General features: G+C 54.2%; 1 protein-coding gene across 3 annotated transcripts; it reads right to left on the reverse strand.

Moving 5' to 3' along the window:
- Nucleotides 1–95: 95 nt before the first annotated feature.
- On the reverse strand, nt 96–12,985 carry AARS2 (alanyl-tRNA synthetase 2, mitochondrial). 3 transcript variants are annotated; one of them, XM_060615639.3, is made up of 22 exons: nt 12,487–12,983; nt 11,032–11,223; nt 10,351–10,496; nt 9,957–10,124; nt 9,260–9,404; nt 7,088–7,233; nt 6,772–6,880; nt 6,393–6,431; nt 6,178–6,289; nt 5,549–5,682; nt 4,988–5,132; nt 4,529–4,701; nt 4,254–4,367; nt 4,024–4,164; nt 3,275–3,412; nt 3,090–3,199; nt 2,828–2,936; nt 2,402–2,524; nt 2,071–2,181; nt 1,413–1,496; nt 1,189–1,299; nt 96–818 (listed from the first exon to the last, which is right to left on the reverse strand). In XM_060615639.3, the coding sequence occupies exons 1-22, from the start codon at nt 12,787–12,789 to the stop codon at nt 654–656; spliced, it is 3,018 nt and encodes a 1,005-aa protein (XP_060471622.3). In that variant the 5' UTR covers nt 12,790–12,983; the 3' UTR covers nt 96–653. The 3 variants fall into 3 exon arrangements, with proteins under 3 accessions (XP_060471622.3, XP_060471624.2, XP_060471623.3); XM_060615641.2 differs by lacking the exon at nt 12,487–12,983 and adding an exon at nt 12,196–12,434; XM_060615640.3 differs by lacking the exons at nt 4,254–4,367; nt 4,529–4,701 and having other exon boundaries at nt 4,024–4,190; nt 12,487–12,985.
- Nucleotides 12,986–16,679: the final 3,694 nt, after the last annotated feature.

Raw genomic sequence — 16,679 nt, forward strand, 5'->3', positions numbered from 1 at the left:
GCAACTGACCAGGGCCTGCTGCGCATTTTCTCAACAAATCACCAGGGCCTTCGCTAAAATGTGAAGTCACTGTTAATGACACAAGTGACACCAGAGAGGGTGTGCCCTGCTGTAATGACTTTCATAAGACAGTTCTGGATCTTGGTGGCCAGCGAGGCCTTTGTGGGTGCCCAGGCTGGCATGGAAAACCTGTTGAACACCCGTGGCGATGAGGATGGTTCTGATTTGGATGATGGGTGACTGTTCGATCCAGTGTGAGGGATCAGCCGGGTGATAGAGCACTCATACCAGGTTGCTGGGAGGGGAAAGCTGTTCTTTTTTAAGCAAAAGAACTTCTGGAACTTCCTGGCTGCAGTGAAATACTTGTTGATGAGCAATCACAGCCAAGACAGTCCATGGCTTCACATTCATCCAGTGGGGGTGTGTCTCTGAGCCCACTTCTGCCTTCCAGAACCCCAACTCCTTGTGTCCTCACGGGGCCTGGCCCGAGGCAGCCCCCTAGGGCTCAGCTGCTTGGCCTCCAGTCTTTAGTCCTTTGCTTCAGCCTCCCGGGAGATTCTGCTGGCTCCTTCAAGGGTTCCTGGCACTGGCCCGTCGGCAGTCTGTCCAGTCGGCAGTCTGTCCAGGCTATGTGAGTCCCTGGCGAGCCCGGCTCAGAGCTGGTTGAGGGCGTAGGCTCGGGCTGTCCTGAGGGCAGTTTCCAGGTCAGCCGTCGTTCCGGTGCCCTGAGCCACCACTTGAGAGCCCCAGGCCTTGCCCCCCATGTGGCTGCATACCGCCAGTGCCCAGGCCTCTGCTGTGAAGGCTGGTGTGGTACCCTGGGAACCAAGAGAGAAGGGGCAGTGATGCAGAGCAGCCCTCCCCACCAGCGCTCACTCCATCTACCCCTTGAGAGTGGCATCACAGTGATTAGTCGGGAGACAGGAGAGCACGCGGCTGGGAAAGTGTGTGGAGGTTACTGAATGTCTGCTACTTGTTTGCAAGGGATGTGTGGCCTGGATGGTCATAATTAGGGACCCCCACGGTGCCTTCTCTGGTGGGGGGCTGTGGTTAGGGAGGAGACGGCCCTGTCCCCGTCCTGGGGTGTCCTCCTAGATCACCTCTACCCAGCCTTGGAGGAGTCAAAGGTGTGCAACTGGAGAGCTGGACCAGGATGGGTGGGTGGGGCTGCTCTCCTCCTTCCCTCACCTGGGCCACCTGACAGGCACACAGCACGTGCCCCAGCGGCTGGGGGCTGAGCAGTAGCACAGACGTGCGAGGCGCCCGCTCACACAGCTGCCGTACCACCTTCACCAGCACCTGGGCAGGGAAGGGCAGACAGTGAGCCCACAGCTCTCTGGACTCCCAGCTACCTCCCAGCCAGGACCTTCCCCTCCCCAGACCGTGGGGCCACCCCCAGCCCCCACACTCACGGAGAGGGACTCAGTGGAGACTGTGTCCACAATCAGGGGCCCCTCCGAATGCCGCCGCAGCAGCTCCCGGGTTTTCTGTGCAGCCTGCAGGGCAGGAAGGACGGCACGGGGATCAGGGTGGAAGGCAGCCGGGCCCCACTTCCGAACCGAGCCCCCGTCCAGAAATCCCCTCCGCCAGCAAAGGTCTTTGGCTTGGAGGAGAGGTGCCAGGGGCTCTGCCTCAAATGGCCTGTGTCCTTCCTCTCGTCCCTCACCTCGTCCCTTTCACCACAGCTCCAGGCCCCTACAAATAGGCCACTGAAGGTGAAGGACTAAGGCTGGAGCACAGATGGACGAAAGGGGGCGGGAGGAAGGCAGATCCACGGTCAAGTGGCACTGGGGGATGAAAGGCGTAATCAAGTCAATCGGCTTCCTAGAGGGCGAGTCTGAGCCAGACTTGGGAGTTGAAGGACAGACACGGTTTGGCAGAGAAAGAAGTGGGGGAAATGGCCTGGTGATGGCACCCAGCTGGCAGGAGAGAGAGGAGCTGCACCCCACCCCCTGCGTCAGGCGCCGTGCCAGGTCGCGAAGCTTCTCCGTGTGCATGCTGGAGTGCCTCTGCCCCTCGCCAAGTGTGCCGGGTACCTGCCCCCACGGGTACAGCCGAACCTCCTCTCACCTGCCCCGTTTCTAGCTTCCGGATGGCAGTGTTGGCACGTCGCTGCAGCACCTTCAGCGCGGCCTGCAGCTCCCGCCGCTGCCACTGGGGCATCACCGCAGTGTCCACAGCCTAAGGCCACAAACAGTACATCAGCCGCGCCCCTCCCAGTCTCAGAGCCAGGAGCCAGCAGTGCAAGGGAAGAGATCACACCCACCACATCCCACCCTGCAGACAAATAACAAATATCTAGGCCAGCAGGAGTCCCAGAGGAATTGGGGGAGAGACTGAGGCATGGGGAAGAGGGCCAGGAGAGAGTGGGGAACAGCTCCGCAGCAGCAGTGACCCTCACATCAGTGAGTCGTCCCATGTCCTTGGATAGTCGCTGAGCCTCCACCACATCCTGGCTGCCCCGACTCAGCCGTTCTGCCGCGGCTCCTACCTCCTGGGCCAGAGCCTGGCCCACCTCTCGGGCCTGCCAGGAGGGAACGGGATGCTCAGGGCTGCTCGGCTTGCTGTCACCTCCCCAGGACAGGGGGGCTCTCGACCCACTGCTAGTCAGGGCCAAGACAGAAATACTGAACAATCAGGCCCAGTCGAGGCACCAAATAATCACAACAGATGCCAGCTGTTGGCAGCGCACATGTACAAACACTGGTTCTGCTGCTGGGCATCCCCCGGCCTGAGAGTTTCGGCCGTGTGTGCTCCCTCCACCCCCCCCCCCCCACCACCCCCCGTCCAAATCCGGTGGCCTCCTGGACCCTGCCGGCATGCCAACCTGCTGGGCCTGCTCCCCGGTGACGGCCAGCAGGCGGGTGGTGCCCCTGGAGAGCTGGCGCTCCCCAACGATGACCAGGTCCCCTACAGCCCCTGTGCGCAGCAGGTGCCTGTGGGCAGAGGGAGGGAGAAGGAAGTCAAGGGGCATGGTGGGACGGAAAGGAGCAACCTAAGCTCCAACCCGGGGGCTGGTGGCTCCAAAGACCAAAGAAGGGTGAGGATCTCGGACCCCGGGTTGGGGCAGGCCGAAAGGAGTGACTCACGTCCCACAGCACAGCTCCACAGAGGTCTGCAGCGCAGCCTGGGAGGCGAGGTCCAGCGCCTCGGCCACGGGCACCCCCACTGACACCACCCGCACAGGGTCTGGGTATACCTGAGGAGAGGGGATCAGTCTGTTCACCAGCCCGTGAGGGGCAGGCAGTCTCACCAAGGGGCCTCCCCAACTCACCTCATCCAGAAAGCGCAGGCCAGGGACGTGGGTGGTGCGTGCCAGGGCCACCTCCTCCATGTACACGGCCTCATCCTGCCCCACGGCTGCCTGCACCGTGCCCTCCACTGCCCGGAGCTGCTCTGGGGTCAGTGGAGCCTGGTGGGGTAGGGGGAAATGGATAGACCGACAGGCAGTCAGCTGCGTGCCTGTAACCAAAGCAGTAAGAAGCAGTCCGTGTTCACTGATTCTCCTCAGGTTCTCAGACAGTGGCTAGCACCGAGCAGGCGCTCAATCAACCTTTGTGGAGTAGACAGTTCTTTTCCTTAGAAAGCTGTTGGGAATTGCAGGCCTCTCATCAGGCACTAAAAATTGATGTAACAGAAAATGCTGTTCTGTACCGAGGGAGCTCACCACAAGGGCCAGCCTAATGGAAGAGAAACACAGGATGGGGTAGACGCAGGTGCAAGGACAGAGCTAGATGTGCGAGGAAGGAAGGGTGACAGAGAAGGGAGGGCAGCTCTGCTTGAGCAAGAATGTCTTGGGTGACAGCGGGAACAAGGAAGCTGGGTGGCCGGAGGCTTCAGAGGCTATCTAACCTGACCCCTCGCTGGTGCAGGATGCCGAGATGAAGACGTCCCTCACGGCCTCACAGTGACTGAGTGACAGGGAGCCTAGGTCCTTGGACTGGCCAAACTCCCCCTCCCACCGCCCTCCTCCCCCCCCAAGCCACCAAACTACCTCTTTTTAAGCCTTTCTGTCTTCCTCACCTGGGTGGCCACATCAAAGCGCAGCCGCTCAGGGTTGAGATGGGAACCTTGCTGCTCCGTGCCGGGGCCCAGGGTCTGCCGGAGTGCCCAGTTCAACAGGTGGGTGGCCGTGTGCTTCTCCATGCAGCCTAGACGCCAGGCCTGAAACACTTTTGTCACCCAGAATCCTGGGGGGTAGGGAGAGTCAAGAGGCTGCAGGATATTCTAAATATCAGGGCTTGGGGCCTTACCTCATCTACATGTAGCTGCACCTGGTCCCCAACCTTCAGGCCCTCAGGGGCCACAGCCTCGTGCAGGATGAAGCCTCCACAGACCTGGGCCCGGGGCACTGGGAACAGTACATCCTGGGGAAGGGCAGGGGCCAAGGCACTGATACAACTGCTTGTAGCTTTTCCCTCCCCTTGGCTCCCTTCCCAGGTCGGGTCTGCCTTCTGCAGAAATTAACTTGTCTGTGTGTGTGTGTGTGTGTGTGTGTGTGTGTGTGTGTCTGTGTATGGGGGCTCACCTCCTGCCCCACCCGCACCAGGTAGCCTCGGTCTGAAGCCTGACCCCCCTGTTCAGCGTAGAAGTTGGTTTTGTCCAAGAGAAGGCCACAACGCTGGCCTTTCCCCACAGAGGCCACAGCTGTCCCGTCCTCTGTATACAGCTGGAGCACCTGCGCCTCGCAGGTGCCAAACTCTGCCAGGAAGAAGAATGGTTATCAGTGCTGGGCAGGGGTGTGGGCCCTGGGCCGTTGGTCTGTACCTTACTTGAAGCCAATGGGCATGTAGCTGGTGGAGGGGCACTTTCAGGGGCCACAGCGACCCCTGGTGGCTATAACCCCCTCGCCGCCCTCCCCACCCCCCCCACCCCCGCCCCCCATGAAACGTATAGGGCTGGTAGCAACCCTCACAGATGTCCCTCTGTCCCTCCCAGAAACCGCCAGGGACGCTTGTTGGCCACCAGCCTCAGTCCAGCCTCTCACCATAACCCCCGCTGGGTCGAAGAGAGTAGCTGTACTTGGGACTGTCGTCAGTTGGGGGCACCCCTCGGCGCTGCAGCTCCCCCAGTGCGTGGACATTCAGCTGCAGTCCCCGCTCCTGAGCTGGCTCGGCCTGCCGTGACCGGTGCTGCAGGACGGGCGCATGCATAGGGAAGGGGTACACGGACAGTGCAGTGGGACCTGAGCCTCCACAGAGCCCTGCCCCTGCCACACAGCTGTGTGGACTCTGCAGCCCCTCTGGAATAAGCCCTCGGGGCTTGGCTGGCTGCTAGAGACCCTGGGCTGGCTGGTGAACCACCTGTCATGCAGGGTCTCAGCCACCGCTCCCCTCTCTAGGATGCTGTGCTGGCCTCTCCCCATTCCTGGTTCTGTTCAGTCCACTGTATTAGAGTTCTCCTCTACAGGCTGTGGGTGGGGCCTGAGGTGAGGGGACAGACCCCGTCTCCTGTTTCCCTCAATAGCTGCAGCTCCTCCCCCAGGAACTCAGGGCTGGGAAAGGGACTGTCCCAACAGAAGCCTGGGCAGGGGTGCCCCAGCGTGTACCTGGGCCTCCTCCTGGGCCAGCCGCGCCAGCCCAGCAGAGTCCAGCTGCACCCCCTTCTCCTCCAGCATCAGCTCTACCAGGTCCAGGGGGAGCCCCAGGTTCCCAGACAGCGATAAGGACCAGGCCACTTCAGCTTTGAAGAAGGAAGACAAAGGGTGTTCAGAGGGGAGGGCAGGATGGACTGAAGGGGAAGAAGTGAGGGAGAAATAAGGGCCAGGGCTTTTCCGACCACACAACAGCCACCAGGTACCAAGCACAAGTGTCCTCTCCCTACACCCGGTAGGTCCAGGAGAGGGGTCAGGCTTTAGGCTCAAAGGCCAGAGCCGAGGGCAGCCCAGGAGACTCCCTTGTCATCTGTCATCAGAGGAGAAGGGAAGCTCATTCTCGGGATGAAGCCGGCCTTGGAAAGCAGAGACTGGTGGCAGGGCCAGCTGGACAGAGGGGAAGTGGGGAGAAGGAGGGTGGTGTCCCGCCACAGAGAGATGTGGGTGTCGGAGACAGTGCAGGGAGAGGGACATGGGGAGGAGGGTCTGCATGCTAGGCACACGCCTGCCTCAGAGCTCTGTCCTCTTCCTGCCTTGGTTCACCTGAGTGAGCCCCTCACACCTTGGCCAGGCCGCTCACTCACCAGGGAACAAATCAGAAGGCCCCAGGCGCCTCAGGGTCTGATCAATGATGTGCCGACCCCGCTGCAGGGAGGCCAGGAAGGCTGCCTCGTCCTCTGACACCAGGTTGACTATCTGAACAGGGGGCAGGGCGGGACTGGAGCTGGGCCTTCTGGAAGGGAGAGCTGCTCTCCACCCCTCTCTTGTCGGCCCCTCCCTCCCCATCCAAAGCCAGTACCTGGGCTGAGTGCTTCCGCAGTTCTGGATAAGCATCTCCCTGGGGGAGGCAGAGGGTTGAGAAGGTGTGAAAGGCAACCTCCCCACCCTGGACCTCCCTGAGGACACCTGCCTTGGAAGCTCAGCTCCGGCTGATGGATGGCAGACTCAAACAGGGAATACGGACAGAAGGGGGTCCCAAACTCAGAGGCTCAGAAGCCAGGGCAGGGAGGCCTCCTGAGGGCTCCCTGCTTTTTGGATTCAGTCTTAGCTTTCTCAGCCTGACAAGACCTGGGGCTGGCCATTTAGGGTAGGGAGCCTAGGCTGAGGGCACCGTCTAGGCTCAGTGGCAAGCTTCTTGAGCACCCGGGGAAGCCCAGAAGAATAAGTTCTGCCCTCACCAGCGTCTCCACCACTACAGGCACCAGGCTGCCTAGGAAGCCAGGTGGTGCCCGCAACACCTCTGTAGAGAACCGCACAGCTCGACGAAGGATCCGACGAAGCACCAACCTAGAGGGGTTCAGAAGCCAGATGAGAACCGCCTGCAACCCTTGGTCAGCAGTATGGAGAGTGGGGAGGACGAGGTTCAGAGCGGGTGCTCTCATCTCAGAGCCCTCTCCCTCCCCCTACTCCTCCAGACCCACCTCTCCCCTGAAACACCCCCCACCCCCTGCCCTCGCAGCCCCTGCCTCTCTGTGTAGCCCCTGCCAGACTCACGGGGCACCCGACATTCCGGGGCAGACACCGTCGGCGATGCAGACGCTGAGTGTGCGGATGTGATCAGCCACAACGCGGTATGCCATGTCTGTGCGCCCCTCGTCTGCTGCTCCTACCCGACCCAAGTAAGGGGGCACCCCGCAACCCTGGAGAGCGAGAGACAAGGAGACATGGCTGCTGGTCCTGCCTGATGTGGTCCGGGTGGGGTGCCCTTCATCATCTCTAGAGCATCTGCCTTCACCCCTAAAGCTGATCACATCTGGAATGACCTGGTCGGAGAAGCTTCAAACATAAAAGGGAGTCAGTCCCTGCCCTCCCAGGGCCACATTCAGCACTCACAACAATCGCAGCTGTGATCATTTACTGAATTTCTACCATCAGAACGGGGAGGGTGCTTGAACGAAGCGTTGCCTAATATCCAAAACATCCTGCTCTGGGAGGTATTACTAGTCTCGCTTTAAAGAGGAAACTGAGGCTCTGAGGAGCTAAGTGGCACGAGGCCACACAACGCATCAGGAGCAGATCTGAGATTTGCACCGGCCTGCCTCCACTGCCCACACCCACTTCTCCAGCCTTTATGGGGGGCAGGGAGGGAGGTGTAAGCTACGCCTATGTGTAAGTGCTCCAAAGCAGATGGCTGATTCATCCAGCTCTAAACCTGTCTCTTCCCTAAGCTTCCTCCTCTCAATTAACAGTCCTGCCATTCACCACACTGCTCAAGTCAAAAACTAGAGAGCAAGCCTTGGTTTTTATTTCCCTTCCTCATCCAGTCTGTCACTGGGGACTTTTGCTCCTGTCCTGCCTTTGTGAGATCATTTTTTCAAATCAATTACTTTTCTCCACTTCCACAGCTACCAGCCTCAACCATGCCCTCCTGTCTCCTCCCTTTACTACGAAACAGCCTCCCAATTGGCTTCTTAGCTTCTCCTAGGTCTCCCTCCAGCTCATCCTTCACGCAGCAACAAGAGGGGCCTTTAAAAGTGTCAATCAGATCATGCCCCTCCCCCACGCAGAACCCTTTTCACTACACTTAGCATAATAAGAGCCCCACTTTGGACTTCAAGGGCCCAGAAGGTTGGACTTCTGCCTTCCTTTCTATGGTAGATTGTTTGCAAAAATGGCCACAATCCTTCCCTCTTCAGTGTGCTTGCCACGTTACAACGAGACCACAGCTGCTTACCATCCAAGGATAGAATCTATTTCTCTATCCCTTGAACCTAGGCTAGCCTTGCGACTTGCTTTGGCCAACAGAATGAGGTGGAAAGGACACTGTCCTGAGCCTAAGCCTCAAGAGACCTGGCGTGCTTCTGTTCTCCTTCTTGGAACCTTGCTGCCTTGGGATGGGAACAACCCTAAGCTAGCCTGCTGCTTGACAGACACACAGCCTGGTCACCCCCGTTGCCCCAAACAGCCAGCCAGCCAGTCCTCGAACTACAGCTGCCTAGCAGCTACCTATAGGTGTATGAATGAACTCACAGAAGACCAAAAGGTTGACCCAACAGAGCCCAGCCACCATGGCTAGCTCACAGACTCATATGCTAAATAAATGGTTGTTATTGTAAACTACAAAGTATTAGGTGCTTTGTTACACAACAAAAGCGCAGTCACACATTCTCCAGCTACATCCCAGGTGATTCTACTCTGGCTAGCTCTAGGCCACCTTTGGGTTCCTTTCCTGCCTCAGGGCCTTGGTACCGGCCATCCCCTCGGCCTGGAATGAGCTTCTTGTGGCTGGCTCCTCCTGTTTCAGGTTCCAGCTCAGAGATCACCTCCTTGGTGAGCCTTCCCCAAACACTTCATCTAAGATTCCTCTCCACCGTCCCCCCCTACCCCCACCACAGTTACTATCATCCATGTTTACTGCCTGGTCACAATCTGCAATCTGGTTCAAGTCTGCCATCTTGTTCTTTAATACACTTACTTATTTACCTCTTAGGCTACAACGTAATCTCCTCTACTAAGCACAAAGGACTACACACAAAGTAGGCACTAAACACCTATTTTTTGAAGATGCGAAGGAAGCAAGGATTTGGGAGCAATATCAGGTAATAAATAGAAATCCCAGCCTCTTGTTTGACCCTGCTATCCTTGGCTGGGCAAGGTTTCCACATGCAGGAGTATTCGGAGTTCTCAACAAAGCGCCAGCTTCTGGAAGGGAAGAGGCCGGCTCACCTGCTGAATGGCGTCAAGCAGCGGGGAGAAGAGATCAGTGTCGTAAGTGGAGCGTGTGCCTTGCAGCACGGCCACCAGCCTTTCCAGGCCCATTCCCGTGTCCACGTGCCGCTGGGGCAGGGGCTGCAGGCTTCCATCTGCCTCTCTGGCCAGGGAAGGTGTGCAAGGTGAGGCCCCACATGGGATTACTGGGGTGAGGCAGATGCCCAAGTGCAGCGGAGGAACGAGGAGGGGCTGACAGTGGGAGGAACCAGAAGGCGGTATCCACCCCTCTCCCACAAAGGCAGACAGTGATGGCCTTGGGTCCTGTACTTTCTCATAAAGGGTGATCTCCACCCTCACCCCTGCTTGGGCCCTTGCCTGGACCCACACATCCCCTTTCTGGGATAGAATGCTTTGCCCTGAGAAAGAGACATGTCAAGGCTGGGAGAAAATCTTAGAGACCACCAGGCTCTGTGCCATCCAGTGATGAGAGAACAGAAGCCGGCGGACAGCAGTGACTAGTTGAAAGTGTCACGAGCAAAGACTAGGGTTAAATCAGTTATTACCTGAAAAGTGCTTAGAAATGTACCTGGCACACAGTAAACACCATTTAGGTGTTTTTTTTTTTTTTTATAAGAAATGGATCAAAGTCTCCTGAATGCCACCTTGCCCACTTCTGGCCAGGGATTTTCCTTCTGCTTCAGCACCCCATTACCTGTTGTGTTGAATGAAGACCAGATTCCACAGCTCCACCAGCTGGGGGGCTCCCCCTCTCCCAGCCAGGTCATAGTGGATCTCCGTGCAGGGCCCACAGGGGCCAGTGTTCCCCATTTCCCAGAAGTTCTCTTGTGGTCCAAAGGAAAGCACATGACTGGCACACACCCTGACAAGAAAGCCAGGCGGGTGGTAGGGAGACAGACAAACCTGGAAGCCAGAACCCTCTCTGCCATGAGAGCCTCTCCACCAAGCTCAGCAAGAGGAGAAACAGGGCTGACCCCAATCTGTTTCTGGGACCAGATGCTAAGACTCTGATGACTGATGCTGGTTCTCTCCATTTGCCAGTCCTCTTGCCCTCTGGAAGTGGACACAAGGGGCAGAGGCAGACTTACCCTAAGCTGAGCCAGATGTCCCTGCTCTCCAGGTCTGGGTCCAGCCCTGCCTTGGGGTCACCACCGAAGTAGGAGACCCAGAGCCTGTCTTTAGGGATCCCGTAGACCTGAGTCAGCAGTTCCCAGGCCATGCGGCAAGCCTCCTCCTGCAGGGGAAACCCACATGGGGTGGGAGGAGGAGAATGGTGAGAAGAGGGCCCCGCTGAAGCACCAATCAAGCCACATGAGTTCAGCCCTCAGCTTAACACAAAATTCCACTGCCCTCCTTGTTTCCAGAACAAACCATGACCATTTCTGCTTGAGTTTTTTTCCTGTCCAGAAAACTTCACCCCTCCTTTAGATCCTTTCCTTCAAGTGCCACTCTCTCCATGAAGTTGTCTTTCCACCCTAACCTGGGATGATTTCTAACTCCTGCATTTTAGTATCTGTCTGACCATTTATTCATTCAACAATTACCAACCAGCCATTAGGCAGGAGGCACAGTCCTGGCCCTCACGCTTACAATCCAATTAGGGAAGTGAGACGCAGTCTCATCATACTTGTTCATCTAGCACTTTGCCTTCCTGTGTAGTATGAGCCCTGTCCAAGCAGGGCTTAGGAGTAGAGACAGGACTCCTCTTGAGCCCCTTCTTGGTTGACCACTGACCTTTTTTCTAACTCTAGGGCTTCCTGGAGACTCACCTTAAAATATTCACCCCCAAAAGCCCAATTGCCAAGCATCTCAAAGAAGGTGTGATGGGAAAGATCTCGGCCCACATCCTCCAGGTCGTTGTGGCGTCCTCCAGCCCTCACACATTTCTGGCTGTTGGCCACACGTCGGAAGCCTGCCATTTCGCTTCGTGGATCCACGGTGCCCAGGAAGATTGGCTTGAACTGGAAACACACGAAGGTCCCAGTTCTCACTCCCTCCGTAGACGGGAGAAGTGGGGAGTGGGGTGTTCAGAGTGAAGGCTGACTGTGCCCCCGAGAGTGCGGTGTGGTCTTGGCTAAGGGGCAATCTGGAAGCCTGGAGGCACCCATCTCTGATGTGTGTGGGGCAGACAAGAGGTAAATAAGTCAGGAAACAGAGATACTCTGCTAGTAAATTAGGCAATGTAAAAGAAGGAGGACTATGTTGGTGGCGGGAAACAGGGCACTGAATGGCTTCATCCTTCATGTCAGCTTCTTTAAATCCACCCAATAACTTCAGTATAAAACCAAGACCACAGGACACTGGGCATGCCTCACAAACTCAGCATTTAATAGCCTCTACGTTTGGGGTGCTTGGGTGGCTCAGTCGGCTAAGCTTCTGACTCTTGATTTTAGCTCAGGTCATGATCTCACGGTTTGTGAGTTCAAGCCCTGCATCAGCCTCTGCACTGACAGCATGGAGCCTGCTTGGGATTCTTTTTTTTTTTTTTTTTTTTAATTTTTTTTTTAATGTTTATTTATTTTTGAGACAGAGAGAGACACAGCATGAGCAGGGAAGGGGCAGAGAGAGAGGGAGACACAGAATGTGAAGCAGGCTCCAGGCTCTGAGCTGTCAGCACAGAGCCCGACGCGGGGCTGCGAGATCATGACCTGAGCCGAAGTCCACATAACCGACTGAGCCACCCAGGCGCCCCAAGCCTGCTTGGGATTCTGTCTCCCTCTCTCTCTGCCCCTCCCCACTTGCTCTATCTCTCTCAAAATAAAAATAAACTTAAAAAAAAAGTCTCTACGGTTAACCGATTCCCCCCTCCTTGCTCATTTTACAGGTGAAGACAAATCTAGAGAGGGTAAGTGGTGCTCAAAGTCAAAAGCTTAGAGAATACAGTCTAGCACATAAAATGTGCTCAACAAACGTTTATTTAACGAATTAGTTACCTTTATTTACAACATGAATAAATGAAGCCAGACTTCCCCCACCAGTCTGCCCCCAGAGAACTCCACACTCTCCATTCTTGGACCTAAAACTAAATCCCAACCCAAGCTCCGAGGTCGGGCCCTCCCCAAGCCCTAACTTGTGCCCCCAACGATTTAGCCTAACAACAAACGGCCCTTTCCTCCAAAGCCAAGAGCTCCGCCCCTCGCTTCTTTTGCCCAATCCCGCAGCGCCTTTCTCCCCGGAAAAAAAATTACAAACTCCGCCCCCGCTCGGGGTGGCTCAGCCCTCACCTGGTTCATGCCCGCATTGACGAAAAGCAAACTGGGGTCGCCGCGGGGCCGCACGGAGGCGGACGGCACCAGTCGGTGGCCGTGGCGGTCCCGAAAGAAGCTCAGGAAGGCGTCCCGAACGGCCGTGGCCGAGGCTGGAGGGGGCTCGGATGAGAACGGCCGACGGCTGAGGCCACCCCACAGAGGCGACCTTCGAAAGGCCCGCCGCAGTCGCCGAGCTGCAGCTGCCATCGACGCCGCCATCTTAACTCGGGGCAGTAACTTCACGGGGTCAAGGGACGCCGCGGGGATAGAAGGTGGCATGGAAAGGAAGCCGCGCTCTTTGTACAGCGGCCCCTGGCGGTAGGAGGACTCAAGGCAGCCTCTGCCGCCCGGGTAGAAGTGATTGGGAAGGGGACGTCAGCAGTAGGCCTAGCTCCACAGCTGCCTGGCACATAGTAGGCCCTTAATTCATTCGTCATTAAACAAATATTCATTTAGAAGCTACTAGTGCCAGGCATTGTTTTAGGCTCTTAAGGATATATTAGTCACAACAAAATCCTTTAATAAAAATCCGTGCTCTCCAGAAATCTATATCATAGTAGTAATTGTCATGTTAATTAATGAATTTTGCAAGGTTACAACTGGAGTTGCAGTGAACAGGCTTGGATTCAACGTGTGTGTGTGTTTCCGGTATGAGGGAAGAAGGCAGAGTGCCAAGGGAAGTAGTATCAGCATCCATTCAAGAAGCATTCAATAAACATATTGAATATTAACTATGTGCCAGGCACTGTTCTAGGCACTTGCTAATGCCCTTTGCCCTTGGCATTAGAAATGACTGTTTTGTTCTTAGGGATTGAAGCAGCCCCCTTGGAACAGGAGCAAATAGCATCTGCTTCCTTATTAATTGCTAAATAACATTTGGTCTTTTAATTTGCCTGGGGATTAGAGGGAATCCAGGTTGTCAGGGCAGGATGAAGCTGTTGACCAATAGCTGCAGAGATTTCTCTCTCTCTAAGTTTCCCAAAGCCCTAGGGTTTTGTGTGCTTTGCATTAGGGTAAGAGAGGTACCTGTTCCACCTCCCGCTTCTGTCTTTTTCTCCATGGTGACAGCTGTGACCATGATGCCAACACAGGCCCTTGTGGGTACGGCCAGGGCCCTCATGGGGCTTCTCATGATAACCTCTGCTCTTCGCCTGGGAAATTAAACAGGTGAAGAAGAGAACTCATGACGGTTAAAGCGGAGCAGCAGAGCTGAAATCAGTGTGGCCACCTAGTAGGCCTCAGCCATCCACATGGGCTCTTTTGGTCATTCTTTATGAGTTATGTTATTTAGGGACTTTTGAAAAATGGTTTCCTTGGGAAACGTGTAGTCTTTTTGGACTCGAGTTTCCAGAGCAATGGTGAATTCTCAACTTTGTATTCTGACAGAGTGTAGCATCTATCTCATGATCCTCTGTTTCTCCCCTTGCCCACGTAAATTAAAAGTGTTGTTTTGAAAGTGTGTTTTGCCTGTTTTGGTTTTTCCAGCGTTTTTGGAACAGGAACCCAAAGCCAGATGGGGATTTCTGTGAGATTGATGATCTTGAGACAAGACTGTGAAATTCTTCCCCAAACTGAGATGGGAGTGTTTTGCTAGAGAAATCTAGCTGGGGCCTCTAACCAGTACTGACGTCAACAACTTTCTTTCACTTTCAGATTTTTCTCAGAAAGTTTTTGTATTATAGTAGGAACTCCATGTTTTTAGACTAATGTGGATCTAGTGTGGAGCCATGGATTATGTTTTTCAAACAGCTTTATTGAAATATAATGCATATACCCTACAGTTCACCCATTTAAAGTGTACAAGTCAGTGGCTTTCAGTACATTCACAGAATCATCGTCTGTGAATCATAATTACTTTCAGAACATTTTCATCACCTCCAAAAGAAACCTCATGCCCTTTAGCTGTTAACCACCCCCATCAGCGGTAGGCAACTACTAATCTGTTTTCTGTAGATTTGCCTATTCTGAACATTTCGTGTAAATGGAATCACACAATACATGATCTTTTGTAACTTCACTTAGCATAATGTTGACAAGGTTCATCTATGTTCTAGCGTGTATCATGGACTTTTAGAAATGCATTTTTTTGAGTTGTTTTCTGTTGGAGGAAGGGTTTTTCCTCCATCTTGCTGTTTTGTCCCTGCCATTAAAAAATGGTCATTTTCTTTTGTTTAAGTGTGGTATTCTCTGGTAAATCAGTCTCTTCCCCCCAACCCCCCCGTGAAGCAAAGTGGTTCTTTTAGGATTGTGATGTGTCTGTTCTGATTTGCCACTGTCCTCTGATGAGGAAGTGAAACTTAAGGTCTGCAGTTTCCCAAGACAGATATATCTGGGGAGAACTCACCAGACTGAGAAGTTACTGACCTGGGAACTTCTCTCAGGAGTACTCATCATCCATCTTAGTATTTGTAAGAATTTCATTTTGGGGTTTAAAATGCAAACTGAGGGGTGCCTGGGTGGCTCAGTCGATCAAGTGTATGACTTTGGTTCAAGTCATGATCTCACGGCTTGTGGGTTCGAACCCCGCGTCAGGCTCTGTGCTGACAGCTCAGAGCCTGGAGCCTGCTTTGGATTCTGTGTCTCCCTCGCTCTCTGCCCTTCCCCGGCTCACGCTCTGTCTCTCGAAAATAAATAAACATTAACAAGTTTAACAATAAATAAGTCAATAAATAAAAAATAAAATGTAAACTGAGTCTGTTTACTAGGAGCTGTTCAGCTGGGTTTGGGTGTCGCCTTCCCTGGGTTTGGGATTGCCCTTGTGTTGTTTGACTTACTTATCTTGGCAGGCCCAAGGCACCCATTCTTTGAGCGTTCTCTTTTCACCTTATTCATGAGAAGCAACGCCTGCCCTTACTCTGGGAATGGAAATTGTTCCTCCTGATTTCCCCCTTGGCTTTGAGAGCAGGAACCTGAGGTCAGTGATGCATTCTGTCCTGGACTGATGGTCAGAGGAGACACAAGGGAATTTTTACCCTTACTGAGCATAGGGAAGTCAGCTTTGGGAACTTCTTCATCATAAAAGCCATCTTTTAGTGTCGAGGTTAAAAGTTCAACCTGTAAGAGGTATTCCCAGTTTGATGTATTTGTTTACGGCTTTGCCCTGTCTGGATTGTGAAAGCAACGCTTGTCAAATGTCTATATGCATAGGGATTTACCGGGATCTTGTTAAAACTGCAGACACTGACTCAGTAGGTCTGGGTAAGCTCGCAATTCTGTATTTCTAGCAGGCTCCTAGGTGATGCTGTTGCTGCCCCTTGCCTACCAGACCGTACTTTGAGCGACAAGAGTGTGGGAGAGGACTTGTGGGAAGAGTTGGGACACAGACTTTTGCTTGGGGCGGGGTCCTGGGGTTTGGGTGCTTCTAGGCTCTCCCCTTTCTCCCGGAGCAGCTTGGTGGAGCCCGGAGCTCCCTCTGCGCATGCGTGCTCGCTCTCATCCACCTTCAGCCTGCGTCCTCTTGAGGGTGACGGCTGCGTCTGCCTGTTGCTAAGAGACGCGGAGGTTGAGGGGACCAGCGGTGGGGGGATGGGAAGGGAGCGGCGCCCACGGGAGCCGGGAAAGGGCATGGGGACGCAGGTCCTGGGACTCCAGGGATGGGAGCCTCCTGGGATCCAGAATTCAGCGATTTAGTGGACCCTCAGTGTTGCAATGCCTGGGTTTGTCTTTAGGCATTTTTTTTTTAATTGTCCCATTTTAAATGGTTATAAGTACGAACGTAATATTCTCGAGTTGCCTCTTGGCCAGGAAAATCTGAAATACTTTCTATCTGGCCCTTTGAAAAAAAAAAAAAAAGAAAAAAAAAAAAGAAAAAAAAATGGCCAACTCCTGTGTAAGAGGTTTGTTTTGTTTTTAATCTTTTTTTTTTCTTTCTAAATCACATAATAAAACACAGACTTAGAAAAGTCAACCAAACCAAATGAATAGCTTAATTATTATTAGAAGGCAGACATCTTTGTATCCACCACCCTGATTGCAAAATAGAACTTTGCATCAATCCCAGGCACTCTACCTGGACCTACCCAGCCATCTTCTTCCTTCCAAAGCTGGCCACTACCCTGACTTTAATAGTTATCACAATTTTGGGTGTCTTTATAGTTTTATCACCCAAATATACATCCTTAGATGTATTTTATCGAGACAGAGAGAGAGAGACAGAGAGAGAGCGAGCG

The sequence above is a fragment of the Panthera onca genome, chromosome B2 (assembly GCF_046562875.1).
Source record: "Panthera onca isolate mPanOnc1 chromosome B2, mPanOnc1 haplotype 2, whole genome shotgun sequence".
NCBI lineage: Eukaryota > Metazoa > Chordata > Mammalia > Carnivora > Felidae > Panthera > Panthera onca.

Bases quoted from the DNA above. Each gene is read 5' to 3' on its own strand.
- AARS2 (XM_060615639.3), bottom strand. From the start codon at position 12,789: ATGCCACCTTCTATCCCCGCGGCGTCCCTTGACCCCGTGAAGTTACTG. The intron at 7,234-9,259 runs GTGAGCCGGCCT...CTCGCTCTCCAG, and splicing joins TGCTTGACGCCATTCAGCAG to GGTTGCGGGGTGCCCCCTTA. The intron at 819-1,188 runs GTGAGGGAAGGA...CTTGGTTCCCAG, and splicing joins GTGCCTGTCAGGTGGCCCAG to GGTACCACACCAGCCTTCAC.